We start from the raw sequence: 19416 nt of genomic DNA, 5'->3' as shown, positions 1-19416 counted from the left end.
ACACTGCAGCTTTAAAGAGACTCCGTAACAAAAATTGCATCCTGTTTTTTATCATCCTACAAGTTCCAAAAGCTATTCTAATGTGTTCTGGCTTACTGCAGCACTTTCTGCTATCACAGTCTCTGTAATAAATCAACTTATCTCTCTCTTGTCAGACTTGTCAGCCTGTGTCTGGAAGGCTGCCAAGTTCTTCAGTGTTGTGGTTCTGTGATGCATCTCCCCCCTCCAGGCCCCTCTCTGCACACTGCCTGTGTATTATTTAGATTAGGGCAGCTTCTCTTTTACAAGCTGGATAAATCGTCCTCTGAGCTGGCTGGACTTTCACATACTGAGGAATTACATACAGGCAGAGCTGTCTGCACTCTGCAGGAAGAAACAGCCACTTCAGTGGAAGATAGCTGCAGGGGGAAAGAAACACACAAATGATCTCTTGAGATTCAAAAGGAAGGGTGTATACAGCCTGCTTGTGTATGGATGTATTTTCTATGTGTAGACATACTGTACATCAACCTACTTCCTGTTTTGATGGCCATTTTGTTTGTTTATAAACAAACTTTTTAAAACAGTTTTTAACCACTTTTAATGCGGCGAGGAGCGGCGAAATTGTGACAGAGGGTAATAGGAGATGTCCCCTAACGCACTGGTATGTTTACTTTTGTGCGATTTTTAACAATACAGATTCTCTTTAAGGGTTTGCTGAACAGCGAATCAGCTTAGCACACAAATTAATCTGCCTACCTTTTCTGCCCACCAACAGAGCTTTCTGTTGGTGGGCTCTGATCGCTGCGGTCATCCTTATTCATTTATTGTTTGTTTTTTTCTAATAAAAAATTACGATTTTAAAAAATATTTATTTTTTCTACCTCCCCTCCCGAGAACCAATCAGGGCGATCGCTTCTCACTGGCATCAGCCTATGAGAGGGATCACGTGGTGAGCTAATCCAGGAGACAGCCAAGTGACAGGGCTGTCCCCAGTACAGTGCTGCACTAGATCGCATCGCTGTACAAACATACGAAACCTTTTTTCTTTCAACCTGCTAGACGCGATCGTGGGCTAGCTGGCTGATGTCAAGCTCCGCTGCTCAGCGGGGATGCACGTGCATCTGCGCGCAATTCCCGCTAATCTCCGCCACCAGGACTTGACGCCAATTGCGTTAGGTGGTCATGGGGGGAGCAACCTTCCCGACGCCTAACGGCGTTAGGCGATCGGGATGGATACCTGAGGGGGAGGGGCTAAAGTGTGTTTACTTATAGATTTACTTGCGAGGAGTTACACATTTTTTTTTTTGCTTAGCTGCTCTCAAGGTTTTAAATTTAGGTTAGGTCACTTGCCCGGAGGTTTGCCTCACCGTGGCGCAAGTGTCTAGTATAATATACTTTGCATGCAAACCATATTGGAAGCGAAAGTTCCTCCTAGTTTAATAAATGTTAGCACTTTTCTTGGATGCAGGGCATGCATTTTTCAGTCTAACAGAGGCGGTGTATGCCTGTGCGATTAACCATTCAATTGCAACATATGTTTAGGGACGCGCAGCCTTTCCCCCCACCTTTTCTATAGATTTACTTACCTGGAGCTTCTTCAAGCGCCCGCAGTCTATTGAGGCCCCTCGCTGTCCTCCCGATTTGACACTCATTGCTCCCTCAGAAAGATCCGCGACCACTACTCTGGTCAGGGTCCAATCCGCATGTCTCCTTGATCATGCTCCAGAGGACAGGTGCATTCTGCGCATGCACAGTTAAAGGAACCCAAAACCTTAAACTGCGTATGCGCAATTTTTTAAGCGACGAGCATTGGTACAGGTGCGCGATTAGGCGGACGATGCTTTGCCACAATAATGACCTTTACAGCGGATTGGATCTTTAAGATCCCTGACGACATCTGCGCAAAGCGCCACAATCTTTTGCACTCTTGCTTACGCCCACGTGTGACATCGCATGCTCCTGCGGGCGGGAAGATGGATCGGGGAACCACGTTCGTCGGGACTGGTCATATGTTGTACTTGGCGAGAAGTCTTTCACATGAACGCCGCCCTCATTCTGAATTTGTAGCTTTCCCCCGGAGTTCTTTTTTAACACCCCCCACCCCCTTCCTTCTCCTCATTATAACTTTTAGATGTTTGTCTGTAAATTGGCAGAGCAGAGGCAAGCAGAGAGTACACAGTCCCAAGACTCTCGGGCTGATTAAAGTATTTCCCCGTGTAAAAGCAAAAAAAGCATCTTAATTAATGTGAAGAAAACGGGCTGTTCGCACGGCTTCGGCTAATGAAGCTTTGTTATGCAATATTCATGAGGGGTCCGCCTGGTGTATACCAGGTTCAACACAGAACATCTCCCCAAACACACTAATATTTCATCAATGAGATCTCGGGGAGGTGTCAGGGGTTATGGGGACTCTACGGAGCACAGAGGTGCACGGAGGCGTTGGGGGTTATGAGGACTGTACAGAGCACAGAGGTGCGCGGAGGTTCCGGGGGTTATGGTGACTCTACAGAGAACAGAGGTGCGGGGAGGTGGCGGGGTTATGTGGACTCTACGGAGCACAGAGGTGCGTGGAGGGGCCAGGGGTCATGGTGACTCTGGAGCACAGAGGTGTGCGGAGGTGGCAGGGGTTATGGCGACTATGGAGCACAGAGGTGCACGGAGGCGCTTGGGGTTATGGCAACTCTATGGAGCACAGAGTTGCGCGGAGGCGCCGGGGGTAATGGTGACTCTGGAGCACAGAGGTTCGCGGAGGTGTCGGGGGTTATGGGGGCTCTACAGAGCACAGAGGTGCGTTGGGGTGCCAGGGGTAATAGTGACTCTACAGAGCACAGAGGCGTGTGGAGGCTCCGGGGGTTATGTGGATGCTACGGAGCACAGAGGTGCCAGGGGTTATGGCAACTCTATGGAGCACAGAGGTGCCAGGGGTTATGGTGACTCTGCGGAGCACAGAGGTGCCAGGGGTTATGGTGACTCTGCGGAGCACAGAGGTGCCAGGGGTTATGGTGACTCTGCGGAGCACAGAGGTGCCAGGGGTTATGGTGACTCTGCGGAGCACAGAGGTGCCGGGGGTTATGGTGACTCTGCGGAGCACAGAGGTGCCGGGGGTTATGGTGACTCTGCGGAGCACAGAGGTGCCGGGGGTTATGGTGACTCTGCGGAGCACAGAGGTGCCGGGGGTTATGGTGACTCTGCGGAGCACAGAGGTGCGAGCCGGGAGGTGAACTTGATGCAAGTTAGACTTTCAGGCTGAGAAACCGACAACCTTCCTTCTGGTGCATCACAATCACTAATGTGAAATTGCCATGAACATGCTGCATATCGCTATTGCACAAGTCACGCTGTGGTGAAGACTTAGCACCATTGCCAGACACACGTGTGCTGGAGAGGAAACACGGGATCAGAGAGACAGCCTTCTGTATGTTGGTTGGTCATTCCTGTCCAGGGCATGCATTTTTTTCCGGCATTATCTTTATTCTAATCAGTGGCCTAGCTAAGGAGATTAGGCCCCAGTGCATCATTTTGATATCTAATACCTCACATGGATTTTTATGATATTTGTTATATGCACTGACCTATTTTAAGCTTATAATTAAAAGCTACGTTTTACAAATCCCACTGTATTGGATTTGCGAAAAGAAAACAGGAGCGCACCTCTGGTGCAATAAATCCTTTTACTTCAGTGGACACGCAATAAAAGTTACACTTAAAGTGTGAAATAGTACAGATGCGCCTGTCAGGCTTGCCGGCAAACGTCTCCTGTCACGCGCGCTTGGCCAGAGCAGTGGGGAGCGTGATGATTGGCGTGGGAGTCGGGAGCAGTGGGCGGAGCCAGGTCGTAGGGATGCCGTCTGACGCCACGACGCGTTTCGGCATTAACCACGCCTTCGTCAGGTGACGTGACGGCGGAGATTTAATTCCACCGTAGTGGGTGGAAGGAGGAACTAAGAGGAGTGCTTATACTAAAAGGGAACCTACTGCATCGCGCTATACTAACTATAGAGGATACATTGTAACAATAAAAACATCTAGACGTAAAATCAATAGAAATTGAACATTAGATTGGCTTTGACTAACGCTCCATACCTAGGACCCACACACGTAATTACATACGCTTATTTGCACTTTTTTGCTCGTTTTATTTGCAATTTGCATTTTATTTATTTTAATATTTTACGCATGCATATTTGATGTCTATGAATCTAATGTTCAATTTCTATTGATTTTACGTCTAGATGTTTTTATTGTTACAATGTATCCTCTATAGTTAGTATAGCGCGATGCAGTAGGAGGTTCCCTTTTACTATAAGCTCTCCTCTTAGTTCCTCCTTCCACCCACTACGGTGGAATTAAATGTCCGCCGTCCCCGCTGTCACGTCACCTGACGAAGGCGTGGTTAACGCCGAAACGCGTCGTGACGTCAGACGGCATCCCCGCGACCTGGCTCCGCCCACCGCTCCCGACTCCCACGCCAACCATCACGCTCCCCGCTGCTCTGGCCAAGCGCGGGTGACAGGAGACGTTTGCCGGCAGGCCTGAGAGGCGCATCTGTACTATTTCACACTGTAAGTGTAACTTTTATTGCGTGTCCACTGAAGTAAAAGGATTTATTGCAACAGAGGTGCGCTCCTGTTTTCTTTTCACTTTCTGCACAGATACGCTAGCACCACCCAGCATTTGGAGCAGCATCTCTGAAGGCATACCATTTATTGGTTGAAGAGTGCGCAGGGATGGTTCTTCTGTCTTGTATTGGATTTGCTACGGACTTGCTAAACCCTTACTGTGTGTAAATGTCAATTCACTAAGGCTGTTACCACATTGTAAAGCAAATATATCAACTATTGAGGCAAATAACTAAATTGTGAGGTAAATACTAAATAAATGTCAATTCACAAAGGATAACACATGCGGTAAAATAAGTTAAAAGTTGGGTATTTATCTCCAGCCTTGAGCTGTCGGGAAGAAAATAGCAATTTGTGAGGTAACAGAGAGGTGCTAAGAAAAGGAGAAGGTTTATCAAGGCAGACAAAAGTGTTAAGTTAAAGAGTATTTCCAGTGAACATAGAGTCTGTAATGACCGGTCCTATCTGCATGATAGAGGATTGGGGGGACGAAATAATCACCTATCTTCAAGTCATCCATCCAGGCTGGTTTTTTTCAAATCAATGCCAGGGCTCTGTGCACGCCCACCTGCGTGGCTGCTAGCATTTTGCGGATCTGCTAGCGGTTTTTGGTGTGCACCAGACCAGAAAGCAGATCTGAACTCAGAACTTCCTCTTAGCACTAAGGCCTGGTGCACACCAAAAACCTCTAGCAGATCCGCAAAATGCTAGCAGATTTTGAAACGCTTTTTCTTCTTTTTCTGTAGTGTTTCAGCTAGCATTTTGCGGTTTTGTGAAGCGTTTTTGGTGTAGTAGATTTCATGTATTGTTACAGTAAAGCTGTTGCTGAACAGCTACTGTAACAAAAACACCTGGCAAACCGCTCTGAAGTGCCGTTTTTCAGAGCGGTTTGCGTTTTTCCTATACTTAACATTGAGGCAGAAACGCATCCGCAATCCAAAATCTGCAGCAGCCCGGGAGTATGCGTTTCTGCAAAACGCCTCCCGCTCTGGTGTGCACCAGCCCATTGAAATACATTACCCTAGCGGATCCGCACCCGCAAGGGGATCACAAACCGCAGCAGAACCGCTCTGGTGTGCACTGGGCCTAAAAGATAAGCAACAGCAATAATAACCTTTGAAGAAAAAAATGTTTCTTTGTTAAAGCTGATACAAATGCTACAATAAATATGCAGTGCGTCTACTTCCTGCTTTCATGGAAGCAGACCTATTAATAACATCCTGTGCTTTCAAATTAGCTCATCTGCCGTGACAATCAGCTGACACAGGGGTGAGATCAAATTACAACTTGTGATTAGACACAGATGAGGGGGGATTAGACTCTCTAAATACATACAGGGTGAATTTCTCTGTTTTCCTTCTGTCCTGTGCAAGAGTACAGGTTCACTTTAATGGCAGTAGGGATTCCGATTGGTTGTTTGGAAACAACTGCTCCAAATTTGTTCATACTCTTTTCACCTGTCTCGACAAATCTCTCTCACAGTTTCTTACCAACAGCGTAGCGTCAGTACATAGCGTGACATGAAAGCGACATGAGGAGACAGACTGGAGTCGTCAGTGACAGGTCCTCTTTAAGCATATGGGAAGGATCTATCATCCTTCTCGGGAGGGGAAGATGGCGTGATATGTTCTGCGGAGCAGGCGAGGGGCTTTGAACCCCGATGTAATCCGTCTACAAGGGTTCACACAGCTGGATCCACCATGCACTTGTCAATAATGGGTAATGAGCACAAACTCTGGCAAAGAAAAAACAGTAGGCAAAGAACCGCACAATTCCGAATATTTCATATCTGCGCTTTCCATCTTGTTTGAAGAGCGGCGGAGTTGAATCCCGTAGCCCGCGCTCAAAGTCATTATTATGTGGCATATTTTCGTGCTGTTCGCGGGAACATAAAGACACTTACTCCAAGCCTGACAATGCCGAGCCTGCCTGCGTGTGCGCGGCGAACGGCGGCAATTACCGGCTATTATTTTTGATAGGCCGCTACTGGGAGTGACTAATCAGAGCGCGATGACTGGATGGGGGGAGGCGGTGGGCCCGGGCAGAGAGGCAATCACATAATTAGTCACAAGTCAACAAGTGATAAGTGAGCAATGCCCAAAGACGGATCATCATAAATGGCTCTGAAAGGCATCCCGGGGTGAGATAAAGCTGTCAGAATGTGACATCTGCCAGATAATCACTGCGTCTCGCTAGAATAACATCTCTGCGGCATAAATTAACCCCAGGTGCTGCTGCTGCTCAACCCGTAAAGGAAAGGAAACAAAGATGCAGCTACAAAGCATGGAGTTCCATTTGCAAGAGACCCTATCCTGTGTGCCCTTAGGCAGAAAATCCCTCTCCACCCCATGAATACTACAGAACATGGCGACATACAGTTATCCTCCACCAATACTCTATATCAAGGGTCTCATACTCAAATACAAAGTAGGCCGAAATTGAACACTGATAAGTCGTGGGCCGACCTCAATGACCCCCCCTTCTTTCCCTATACAGTGCCCTGGTGTCTAGCGGTCCCCCTTCCTACCCTAAACAGTCTCAAAGCGGAATGAAACCAAGCAATTCTTCTTTGCTCTAATAGATTATTTACCACATGCTATATACAACCAGCATTTTTTTTACTAGAACAGCATTCAAAGGGTTATACACAGGACTTAGAAGTTCCCTGCCAGCAAAGCTGGACAATCTGGACAAAGTGCAGATGATGTTATCTTGTATTTAATTGTATCAAGTGAGGAATGTAAATAAACACTTCTCTGATACTGCAGGCTCAGCTGAACACAGACAGTCAAAGTATTTCTGCTTAAAGCGGATCTGAGATGAAAAACTAACTATAACAAGAAACTTGTCTATATATCTTATCTAAAGTTTAGATAGTTTACATAGCATATCTATCTGCAAACAGCTTCAACAGTATATAATTATTTCTTCCTGTGATACAATAAGTGGCCATGTTCTGTTTGTCACATTGTCACAGGCTGAGGGCTGGAGATGCTATCAGCTAACCCCCCATCGTCCCTCCTCCCCTCTGCCTCTGAAATCAATGGCTAGTAACACCTCCTCCTCCTGCCCAGACTGAGCTCTCATGAGCCCTTGCTACTGCCAAGGCTTTCAGAACACAATTACTGAAAGGAACACAATTATGCAATGAGTAAAAGTTCACCTCGGATCCACTTTAAAGAGAACCTGTACTGAGTAAAAATATTTAAAATAAACACGAGGTAACTTCAAATGAACATTACATAGTTACTTTGCCATCAGTTCCACTCAGAAGCTCACCATTTTCTTCTGACAATGATCCCTTCCAGTTCTGACAATATTTTGTCAGATCTGAAATATATCAGTTGCTGTCAGTAAAATGTCAGTTGCTGTCAGTTATAGCTGAGAGGAAAACTGATGTACCAGGTAATGTCCATGTTTCCCTGTGGCTCAAGTGGGCGATGTTACAGTTTAACTGTGTGCTGACAAGGTAGTTGTTATGGGGTAATGGCCATTTTCAAAATGGAGGACGGACAATTCCCTTGATCACAGTGAACAAACAGGAGGTAGGAGAAGAGAAAGACATTGAGGAGTAGACTACATGAAAGGTAAGTATGACTTGTGTATGCTTATTTTGACTTTTAATTTTCAGTTCAGGTTTTCTTCAAGTTAGAAGATGAATAAAGCAGTTATAAATAAAATGCAAAGTCAGCTCTCAGGGCAAAAAAAGTGTACTTTGGGAAAGTATAATTTCTAAATGAATAATAATACTTATGCACAAAAGTGAATGCGATAACCGTATGGCATATAAAAAGTAGGAAAACATGTTTTTATTGAATATTATGTCAGGGTTGTATACCGCTTTAATGTCTAGTGGTCCTCCTTACCCATACAGTTCACTGGTGTCTAGTGCGCCCCCCCCCCCACCTATAGAGTCCCCCTCCAGGTGTCTAGTGGACCATCTTCCTCCCCTATACTATCCCCCTAATGTCTTATGGTCCTTTCTCAATCATACAGTTTCCTGGTGTCTAGTGCGCCTTTTCCTGTACAGTTCCCTGGAGTCTTTTGGCCCCTCTCCCTACTTTATAAAAGTTCCCTAGTGTACAGTGCCCCCCCTTACCTACAGAGTCCCCTGGTGTCTAGTGCCCCCCCCCCCATACAGTCCCCTAATGTATATGGTTATCCCTCCCTCCCTTATACAGCTCCCTGGTGTCTAGGGGTTCCTCTCCTTTTCCTATACAGTTCCATGGTATCTAGTACTTCCCCCCCCCCCCATATGTCTCGGATACCTGTACATGCCATTTGCTTGAGCAACCAGCCGAAATTGCACAACACTACCCCCTTCAATACTTACCAAGCCTTCAGGGATGTGTAGCAGCCTTCCTGTACCTCCTCGCGGGCTGCCAGTGGCTTTCCGGCTACCCCAGTGCACAGAAGCCGCATTGGGTCTGGTGGCACGTCTGCTTCCGTACATGGGCGCGGGAAGCTGCTAGGAGGTACAGGAGGGCTGCTACACATCCCTGGAGGCTCGGTAAGTATTTTACTGCTGTCACCCCTAAAAAGCCTCCACAATGAGGTCCCCAATATCCCAAGTTGAGACTTCCGGTTCCCTGAATTTCAGAGAACGGGGACTGCTGTATTAAGTACACACACACGGTACATTAAACGCGGCCGTGACAACTAACAAAGATCTTGCGAATATCCATCCTGTGTACAGTGACCCCTCCGGCATGCCAGATCTTCAGCTACTTTAATACAGAATGAGGCAGCACACTATTCGCTAGAACTTGCACTCTGTTTATTGCAATGTCTTACTACGTTTTGGCGTTGCCTGGCCTCAGCTCTCAGGGTCTCAAAACAACTACTAGCAACCCCCAAGGCACTTTGGTCTCTCCACTCACCCCTCCAAGCCATTCCATTGTGCACCATACTTCCATCCTTCCATAGTAACAGATATGTCGCTAGTCTGCAGACCACTGGTGCATCTGTACAGCAACAGACCATGAACTAGGCCCAGATTTACCTCACTGGAGCCTATAGGCACATAACGACAGACGTCCTGGCACCTTAGACTTCGCCCTCCATGAACCTACAAACCCCCACTTCTTCCTTGCTTCCCTAGCCCGTCATGAGTAGCTAAAGGCACCCCTTAATACAGAGGGTACTTCTGGCTACCCAAATGCTAAGTAGCTAGAGGTGACCCCAAGTATTCGGTAGCTAGAGGAACCCTCAGTATTAAGTAGCTAGAGGTGCCCCTGACTGAAGGGAGATCTCATCAGTGGAATGCAGAGAGCCAGGTGTTTAACATCTCATTTACACTCTGCTCAGGGACTCTGCATAGGAAAGGAGGGAGGGAGGTGCTTGGGGAGGGGACTGAGCCGCCTTTCCATTATAAGGCGCCTGTAGGCTCATGCCTACAGTGCCTTATGGTAAATACAGCCCTTCCCTGAACTGTCATTCGAAGGAAAAATCCTCATCTCTGCCAAGCTACAGTCATAGGTGGCTTTAGGACCACTTTTAAAAAATGACAAAAACAGACAAGTACAGGAAAAAGTCTCAGAGAATTTCTATTCTGCAACAATGAAGAATTATGACTTACTTATTCCAAGCTTGTCGAAGATTCTTGGGGCCGTATTGTGTAAACCGCTCTGAAAAAGAAAAAACGGGATAAGAAGAAAGTTATTTTTTGCTGCTTTGGAGTCACACTTTGAGTACCATAATTTCAGAAAGCAGAACAACCAGAGATCGCTCATGTTCCATTCTAGGAAGTGGAAATCACATGACCTCCATTATCTACTGCAGATTGGTGGGGGTCTACTTGTTCCGAATCCCCCGTAGATCACCCGTTCGAACAGCACCACCAAAAGTCTCTGAGGTCACCACCAACTAGAAGATGCCGACTTACTTCAGTTTGACGTAGAGCTCAATCCGGAACGTATTACCTTACAGCGTGGGCTTCGGGGCATCAGAATCCCATTGATAAAGTTACACCTTAAAAAGAGAGATCGTCTCACACCCCAGAAATCTGCACCCCATCCAAGCAGGGGTAGCCTAGAAGCATTTCTCTTGTGCTGCTCCAACTGCGGATCAGCTGGGTTCCGAGCACAGAGACCATCAGGAACAGTACTAACACTTCCTAGTTGAAAGTAGATGTATTCTCTGTTATTTAACCTGCATTGGAAGTTAAGAGAACACTCCACATTTATTCTTCCTAACCCCTGCTCTGGCTTGTTCTCATTATAAAAGGTAGACCTAAAATATTGCATTGCAGAGTCTAGCGCTGATAAAGGTAATAGCAGACAGTAACATTTTCCTGGAGAACTTCACATAGCCAACACAACACAGATAACACATAACGTACATGTATAACACAGACCGGAACAGGAACCGGTACTATTTTATTATGCAACTGCGGAGTGGCGGCTAATGTTAGGAATCACTATAGTGTTGCTGTAGTGCCATCTACTGTCCATTAAGTATAGTGTCTCCACGACAAGCTGAAGGTGTTGTAGCCATGAGGTTACAGCCAGACAACTAGCAAAAGCAGTTTCCACATTTTCAGCACAATAAAATTGCAAAAAACATCAATGAGCTTATCTGTTAGTTCCCACACTACTCTGCTTCTAGATTTCAATCTGATGAAAAAGTCTGAATTAAAGTGGACCTGAACTCTTACACAGGACAGAAGGAAGACTTAGAGAAATCTACCCTGTGTGTATTTAGAGAGTTTTGCCTGTCTAATTCCCCCTCATCTGTGACTAATCACAAGTTGTAATTTGAACTCTCAGCTGTGTCAACTGGCTGCCATTGCAGCGCAGCTAATTTGAAAAATAGGATGTTAACCCTAGGTCTGCTTCCATGAAAGCAGGAAGTAGACACTGCAGATTTATTGCAGGATTTGTGTCAGCTGCAACAAAGAAATGTTTTTTTCTCTCAAAGTTACTATACTGTTGCTTATCTCGTAGAGCAGAGAGGAAGTTCTGAGTTCAGGTGTGCTTTAAAAAATCCTGGTAACATTTGTACCCAATGTCTCAACAGTGCCCTCTAGTGGCCAAAGACCGCAAGATCAATTTCATACATCCTTGCTGGCAGGCAAGTGGGGGCTCTGAGCCATCCATTCCCCATTCCCTGAACTTGCCATTTTCCTACAGCCATTAGAGAACTGTGCTGGAAATCAGGGGAGGAGCTATCATTTTCAATTAGCCCGTTTTCTTTTTCTTTCCTCAACAGTGGCCTCTAGTGGCCAGATGGAACTCCACCGGGTTTATACGCTTAAGGCTGCTGGCAGCTGCAGGCCCCTGGCTGAAAGTTCAAAATGGCTTTGACGTAGCTATCCGATCACGCAGTTTCCGGTTTTTTTACTTCTCCACATCTCAATTAAAATTTGACTAATATACTAGGAGTATGCCAAACCTTCAACCTTAGTTACTGTGTTCAAGTCTTACAGGAGAATATATAGAGAAACTGATGGATTTCATATACCGTATTTTTTGGAATATACAACGTACCTAGATTTAGTGGGCATAAACCAAAAAAATTAAAATTATACTAAACCTGGTTGAGACCATGGTAAAGGAGCTTCTTGAAGATGTTCTCCCCCCAAATGTTGTGTACCCCTTGTACCTCCTGTGTTTCCATGCGTCCTCTTGCATCCCCCATGTGTCCCATCCCACTTGTGTCGTCCTCTGCACCCTAGTTGGCCCCCCGTGTCTTCCTCTGTCCTACTTTGTGCCTAGTTTGTCCCCTCTGCCCTCCTGTGTCTTGCTCTGTCCTCCTTTGTGCCCCGTATCTGCCCTCCTGTGTCTTCCTCTGCTCCCCGTTTGTCTCCCTCTCTGCCCTCCTGTGTCCTCTGTCCCCCATTGTGCCCTCCTGTGTCTTCTTCTGTCCTCCTTTGTGCCCTCCTGTGTCTTCTTCTGTCCTCCTTGTGTACAGTTGGTCCCCCTCTTTGCTCTCCTTTGTCTTTCTTTGTGTCCAGTTTGTGTTCTTCTCTGCTCTCCCGTGTCCCCCTCTCTGCCCTCCTTTGTCTTCCTCTGTCTCCCTTTGTGCCCTGTTTTCCCCCCTCTCAGCCCTCCTCTGTCCCCCCTCTCTGCCGTGTATAGTTATGTGCAGCGGCAACGTGTCTCCCCTCATCCATTGGCTCCAGCGGAGGACACAGGTTGACAAAGCAGGGAGTCCCCAACATCGCTGCGAGTCAGTGGTTCATATGTATGGGTGCTCATAATTTAGGGACTCCCTGTCTTTGGATACAAGACACAGGGACTTTTTCTCCCCATTTATTTGTGAGAAAATAGTGTCTTATATTCTGAAAAATATGGTTATATTAAAATATTGAAAGTCCCAGGAAACAGGTACAGAGAGTTTATAAACTGGTAATGGGGGGGAGGAAGGGAAGGGGGGTAGGGGGAGATAAGGAAGCGGTGGGGGGTTGCATAAGGACATCTTCAATGAGATTACATTCAGGACTAAATAGTATCTTATCCAAACATCATTATCTGCTAATAAATAGGCGATATCTGACAGCCTTGTGTCAAGGACAGGTTCAAACAGAGGAGAATTCAGCTGAAATCACCAGTGTGCTTATTAGCGGAATGCTGAAAAAGCTGCTGCTCTGCACTGAGAATTGGAAAATAAGTGCTTGCATTTTAAGTAAGACAGAAGAAGAGATTTTTTCTTCTTTCCTCTAGATTCCTCTGCTGAGCCCTGAGCCAGATGTGTACTCAGACAGATCAGCAGCCTGGCAGTGAGGAGTGGAGGGGGGGGGGGGGGGGGGCGCAGACACCTAGCAAAAGGCTGAATACTGCTAACTCGGCTTAATAGACAGGATTCCAATAAGCAGGACGTTTCTCTGAGGACCATTCTCGTCTGAACTGACCACAGAGTGCAACTGCAATGCAATTTCAAAAGGAACAGAAGAAATTCTTCATGTTATTGATGCAACACAGTGTTTATGGGGTTGGGGCAAGACTTCTGAAAAGGCAATACAGGCTGCGGCCTAGAGGGAACCCACTTAAGCAAGGGGGAGGGCCCACATAAGCGGGAGTGGTTGCACATGACAGATGGCTGTAATAAGAATAGATTAAGTAGCAGAATGGATGTGGGGCTACTTCACAAGAGGGGCTCGCCCATGTAATGGGGGCTGATGTACTCTGGTAGGAGGAAGGTGCAAGAGCATTTGAAGGGCGAGTGGGCAGCAATACAAGGAATAGGGGCGGAGAAGTGCTGTACATTGAAGAGGAACCAGCTATCCTATCCTTCTGGACTGGAACTCTGCCCTCCCTGACTGCCGCATCCTGTTCCTGTCCTCCCTGCCTGCCCACAACCTGTTCCTCTCCTCCCTGCCTGCCAGTCCACATTCTGTTCCTGACCTCCCTGCCTGCCTACAACCTGTTCCTGTCCTCCCTGCCTGCCAGTCCACAACCTGTTCCTGACCTCCCTGCCTGCCAGTCCACATTCTGTTCCTGACCTCCCTGCCTGCCTACAACCTGTTCCTGTCCTCCCTGCCTGCCAGTCCACAACCTGTTCCTGTCCTCCCTGCCTGCCAGTCCACATTCTGTTCCTGACCTCCCTGCCTGCAACCTGTTTCTGTCCTCCCTGCCTGCCAGTCCACAACCTGTTTCTGTCCTCCCTTCCTGCCAGTCCACAACCTATCCCTGCCCTCCCTGCCAGTCTACATCCTGTTCCTGTCTTCCCTGCCTGCCAGTCCAAAACCTGCTCCTTCCCTCCCTCCCTGCCAGTCCACAACCTGTTCATGTCCTCCCTGCCTGCCAGTCCACAATCTGTTCCTGTCCTCCCTGCATGCCTGTCCACATCCTGTTCCTGTCCTTCCTGCCTGCCAGTCCACAACCTGCTCCTGTCCTTCCTGCCTGCCAGTCCACAACCTGCTTCTGCTCTCCCTGCCTGCCAGTTCACAACCTGCTCCTGTCCTTCCTGCCAGTCCACAATCTGTTCCTGTCCTCCCTTCATGCCTGTCCACATCCTGTTCCAGTCCCCCCAGCAAGCCAGTCCACAACCTGCTCCTGTCCTTCCTGTCAGTCCACAACCTGTTCCTGTCCCCCCTGCCTGCTGATCCGCAACCTGTTCCTGTCCTCCCTGCCCGTCCTCCCTGTCTGCCAGTCCACAACCTGCTCCTGCCCTACTTGGCTGCCAGTCCACAACCTGTTCCTGATCTCCTTGCCTGCCAGTCCACATCCTGTTCCTGTCTTCCTTACCTACCTGTCTACAACTTATTCCTGTCCTCCCTGCCTGCCAGACCACAACCTGCTCCTGCCCTCCCTGCCTGTCAGTCCATAACCTGTTCCTGTCCTCCCTGACTGCCACCCATATTTTAAGAGGCTACCATAGTGAGGAGGTGACATTAAGGAAGGGGTTACAATACAAGGAAGCACTTTAGTGAAGGGTGCAGTCATGTGAGTGCATTTTACAAATAAAAGTTTTATGTTTTTACTAGTCATTTAGCCTGCCCGTTAGTTAACAGGCACTAGGGCTGTGACGCGACCCCGGGGCGCACGGCAGTGGTCCCCAACACGCGCGAGCCCGGGCCGTTCTGCCCACCGCGCGCAACAACAGCCGCCTGCTCCCGTCGCCGTCCTTCTCCTGTCCCAATGGCTACACATGTGCAGTAGCCAAAACCCACTGAAAGACGGACAGGAGGATCACACAGGGACAGTTAGGTTTTATTATATAGGATGGTATTACGCTATGGGAGCTGCTGTTGTATGTGAGGTTACCTTGTGACACAAAGTCTGAGGAACTGGGATTCCTGATGCTCAGAAGCACCATGGCATAAGGCGTATATTGACCAGTCTAACATAGGTCACACCTACTCGATGAGTTTGTTCCCCTACGGGTGCCTTGGTGGTGGTCTTGAAATCTCCCGTAGCAACTGGATTATATGTGGAACCAATGCATGCAGATTTTAGAACATATATAGGATCAGGGGCGTAACTAGACATCACTGGGCCCCCCTGCGAAACTTTGGATGGGGCCCCCCCCACGCGAAACTTTGGATGGGGCCCCCACCTCCCCTGCTTTTTGCACAGGAAAACTGAGGGCCAATGTGTTTTCCCCATGCAGATAAAAACACTTAGACTAAAGGAAATGTCAGGCAATCTATGCTACCCCCAGCTCTACTTACCCGGGGCTTCCTCCAGCCCTTTGCAGCTGACAAGCCCCTCGTCACAGCTCTGCTCCCAGGACATACATACACACACAGCCATATTATTTTACTAAAGGTGGGTACACACGTCAGATAAAAGTCTTTGGAAAATGAAAGATCACAGACCAATTTTACCCCCTTCCATGTAGTATGAGAGCCATACTCTACACAGTCTATTCTATGGAGCTGCACTCCCCATAAGATAGAAATCTTTGCAAGATGCTGCACACACAGACCGCTGTACAGACACAAAAGATCAGTATCTGCAAAAGATCTGTTCCTGCAAAATGCATTTATAGTCTATGATATCTGCAGATCTCATACACACCTTGTTTAACAGACATTCATCTGCAGATCAGATCCACCAGGATGGATCTTCAGATCTGCAGATGATTGACTGATCTGCAGATGAATGTCCGTTAAACAAGGTGTGTATGATGATCTGCAGATCTCATAGACTATGAATGCAATTTGCAGGAACGGATCTTTGGCAGGAACAGATCTTTTGCAGATACTGATCTGTTGCATGTGTACAGCATCTTTGTGTGCAGCAGCTCCATAGAATAGACTGTGTAGGTATGGCTCTTATACTACATGGAAGGGGGTAAAATTGGTCTGTGATCTTTCATTTTCCAAAGACTTTTACCTGATGTGTGTGACCTTTAATGAGAGCACATGCTATATGGAGAAACAATGACATGCTTAACATAACATATAGTATTTACTGAAACTTTGGCAAAACATTCAGAATGTCACTGATTGATTCACTCTTATTACGGGATCTTTTAACTCAGTATGAGACAAGCTCTCAATGAAGCAGCAACAGTAGACATCAATCTCCACTCTGCTGTGTTGTAAAAGTAATTAGAGGCCATAAGGTCAAGCCTGTGTGATAAGAATCTAGGAATCCTTTCAGAGTGAACAAGGGAAAGTCTAAAAGGTTTTTTCAAAATGTGACTTATTCTTTGTTAGGTTTTACATGCAGCCATCAGATCTTTGCAGCAGTGAGAGACAGATGTTTTTTACGAACCCTAGGGAGCAGGGACAGTGTATAAATTCCAGAGTGTTTATGAGTCCTTATCTGTGTTTTGGACACATGTAGTCAATATAGCAATGGTGCGAGAGCAGAATACGTTTTTTCTCTTTTTTTCTCTCGTTCCCTTAGCTGTCAGTCTCTCAAACTTTTCCCCCCACGGGCCCCCTGTGGCTTCTGGGCCCCCCTGCGGAGGCATCCCTTGCAGGGTCTATTGTTACGCCCCTGTATAGGATTGTGATGTGCGCTTGAATAACAAATTGAGGTTTTCTCAGTGACAATTATCACTTGCCCACAGAATGCGATGCCTCCAAGAACAAGTCCACGCTGGTCCAACCATTTTGTTTTTATCATTTTGGGTTTAGTGGAGCTTTAAGCCTGAATTCTGTGCTGTTGCTGTTGTTGTGGGGCCATTACAGCGATGTCAGTGTTTATACCTCACTAGAGCTTCTAACGTGTGGTCTGCAGAGATGCCAGTTGGCATTTTTGTTGGCACACTTGTGACTCTCCAAACAAAGAGCAGGTTTGTCTGGTGCCGTGCATTGCCAGCGGCGGGTGAGAGGCTCCGCGCTATCACACCGGGGGAGTGTCTGGTACAGACAAGCCTGCAGACATTATTAAAGAGAACCTGAACCGAGTAAAATGATTTAAAATAAAAACATGATGTACCTGCAAATGAATATTCCATACTCACCTTCCTGCTGTCAGATATACAGTGGGATGTGAATGTTTGGTCAATCTTGTTAATCATCATGATCTTCCTGTATAAATCGCTGGTTGTTACGATAAAAAATGTCAGTTAAATATATCATATAGGAGACACATAGTAATATTTGAGAAGTGAAATGTTTTATTGGATTTACAAAAAGTGCACAATAAAATTACCGATTTATACAGGAAAATCATGACCATTAACTAGGTTGCCCAAACTTTCACATCCCACTGTATATCAGTTGCTGTCAGTTATAACTGAAATGACAACTGATGTGCAAGGTAATGTCCATGGTTCCCTATGGCTCAAATGGGCGATATTACGTTAACAGTGTGCTGATCCAGAAGCGATTATGGAGTAATGGCCATTTTCAAAATGGAGGACGGAGAATTCCACTGATCACAGCGGACACGCAGGACACAGGAGAGGAGAAAGATTGATGAGAAGACTACACTGGAGGCAAGTATGACCTGTGTATGTTTATTTTGACTTTTGAATGAGTATTTCTCTGGCATTTGACACCATTTAGTTCTTGTAACTCTGCCATTCCTTCCTGCTGCTAAATCAGTTTAGCAGTCGCTAAACTATCAACATCCTTTTACACTAGCAGAATACACCTGCGCTGCCGTACCTTATTTTGCCACAAGGTGTCACAAAAGCAATGAAAGTCTATGGAGACTTTCACACTTGCGGTCCGTTGCGGTGCCCAGGAAGTATCCGCGCCGACGCAACGTTCCCGTAGCTCGTTACCGCAAGCACCGGGGTTAAAGCGGACCTTGGGCCGTATGCAATTCACTTATTCTCCTGAGTTTTCTCCTAGTCGATATTTTCACAACTTGTGTATATTATGCTTTTTACTCCACCAGCAAACAAACAAATACTCAAATTGACAGTACTTTTTTTGCCTACTTTTTGGTACTTTTTTCCATTGCAAAGTGCTAAAAAGTTAATTTAAACTGAAGATAAAAAAAATTCTCCTAGGAGAAAAAGTGAATGTCATATGGGCCAAGGTCCGCATTTGGCCCCTGATCTCAAAACGTCCTCTCTGCCCTAAAAGATTAACAGCAGCATCATAACCTTTAAAGAGAATCTGTACTGTAAAATTCTTACAATAAAAAGCATACCATTCTATTCCTTATGTTCTCCTGGGCCCCTCTGTGCTGTTTCTGCCACCCCCTGCTGCAATCCTGGCTTGTAATTGCCAGTTTGACGCAGTGTTTACAAACAAAAGACAAAGCAAGTGATAGGCTGAGCGTAGCTCAGTGTGTGAGTCATACAGAGTGTGCAGGTGGCCTGGAGAGGGTGTGTATAGCTTCTATCCAATCACAAGCAGCAAAGCACATTCCAGCCTGACTGCCTCAGCCCGACAGAGCCGACAGAGGAGAGAAGATTAGATCATATAACAGAGATAATACAGCCACTGTGCAACTAGAAAAGGCTGCAGTTAGACAGACCACATTAGAACAGGTATAGGAACTTATAGGATAGAAGAAATAAGGATGAACATTTTGTTACAGAGACTCTTTAAAGAAATACATTTCTATTTCAGCTGATACAAATCATGCAATAAATCTACAGTGTTTGCTTTCATGGAAACAAACTATGTTAAAGGACTACTATAGTGAAATTTCTAAAAAATAAAACTAAAAAAGATTTATACTGGAAAGAATGCTAGTAGGATACGAGCTGTCCAATGGTAGAGAGCTCTCCCATTCACGCTGTTGTGAATGTGTAAACAGCAGTGTGATTTATTTTTTTTAACTAATTCTTAACCCTTCACTATCCCTCCTACAAGCATTCTTTTCAGTATAAATCTTTTTTAGTTTTAGTCTTTAGAAATTTCGCCATAGTGGTCCTTTAACACCCTGCGCATTCAAAGGAGCTTGTCTGCCTTATCAGCCGTGGCAGTCAGGTGACACAGGGGAGAGATCAAACT

General features: G+C 46.4%; 1 protein-coding gene across 11 annotated transcripts in view; it reads right to left on the bottom strand.

The window, feature by feature from the left end:
- CDK14 (cyclin dependent kinase 14) overlaps nt 1-19416 on the bottom strand; it is a 579759-nt gene that overhangs the window by 157747 nt on the left and 402596 nt on the right. For all 11 annotated transcript variants that reach the window (XM_068235460.1, XM_068235463.1, XM_068235466.1 and 8 more), the window contains one exon: nt 10180-10228. In XM_068235460.1, the coding sequence (XP_068091561.1) occupies nt 10180-10228 (49 nt within the window). The remainder of the gene's footprint in view (nt 1-10179; nt 10229-19416) is intronic.

Source organism: Hyperolius riggenbachi, chromosome 5 (assembly GCF_040937935.1).
Source record: "Hyperolius riggenbachi isolate aHypRig1 chromosome 5, aHypRig1.pri, whole genome shotgun sequence".
Lineage (NCBI taxonomy): Eukaryota > Metazoa > Chordata > Amphibia > Anura > Hyperoliidae > Hyperolius > Hyperolius riggenbachi.
Note: the sequence above shows the minus strand (reverse complement) of the source record. Positions and strands in the feature narration are given on the sequence as shown.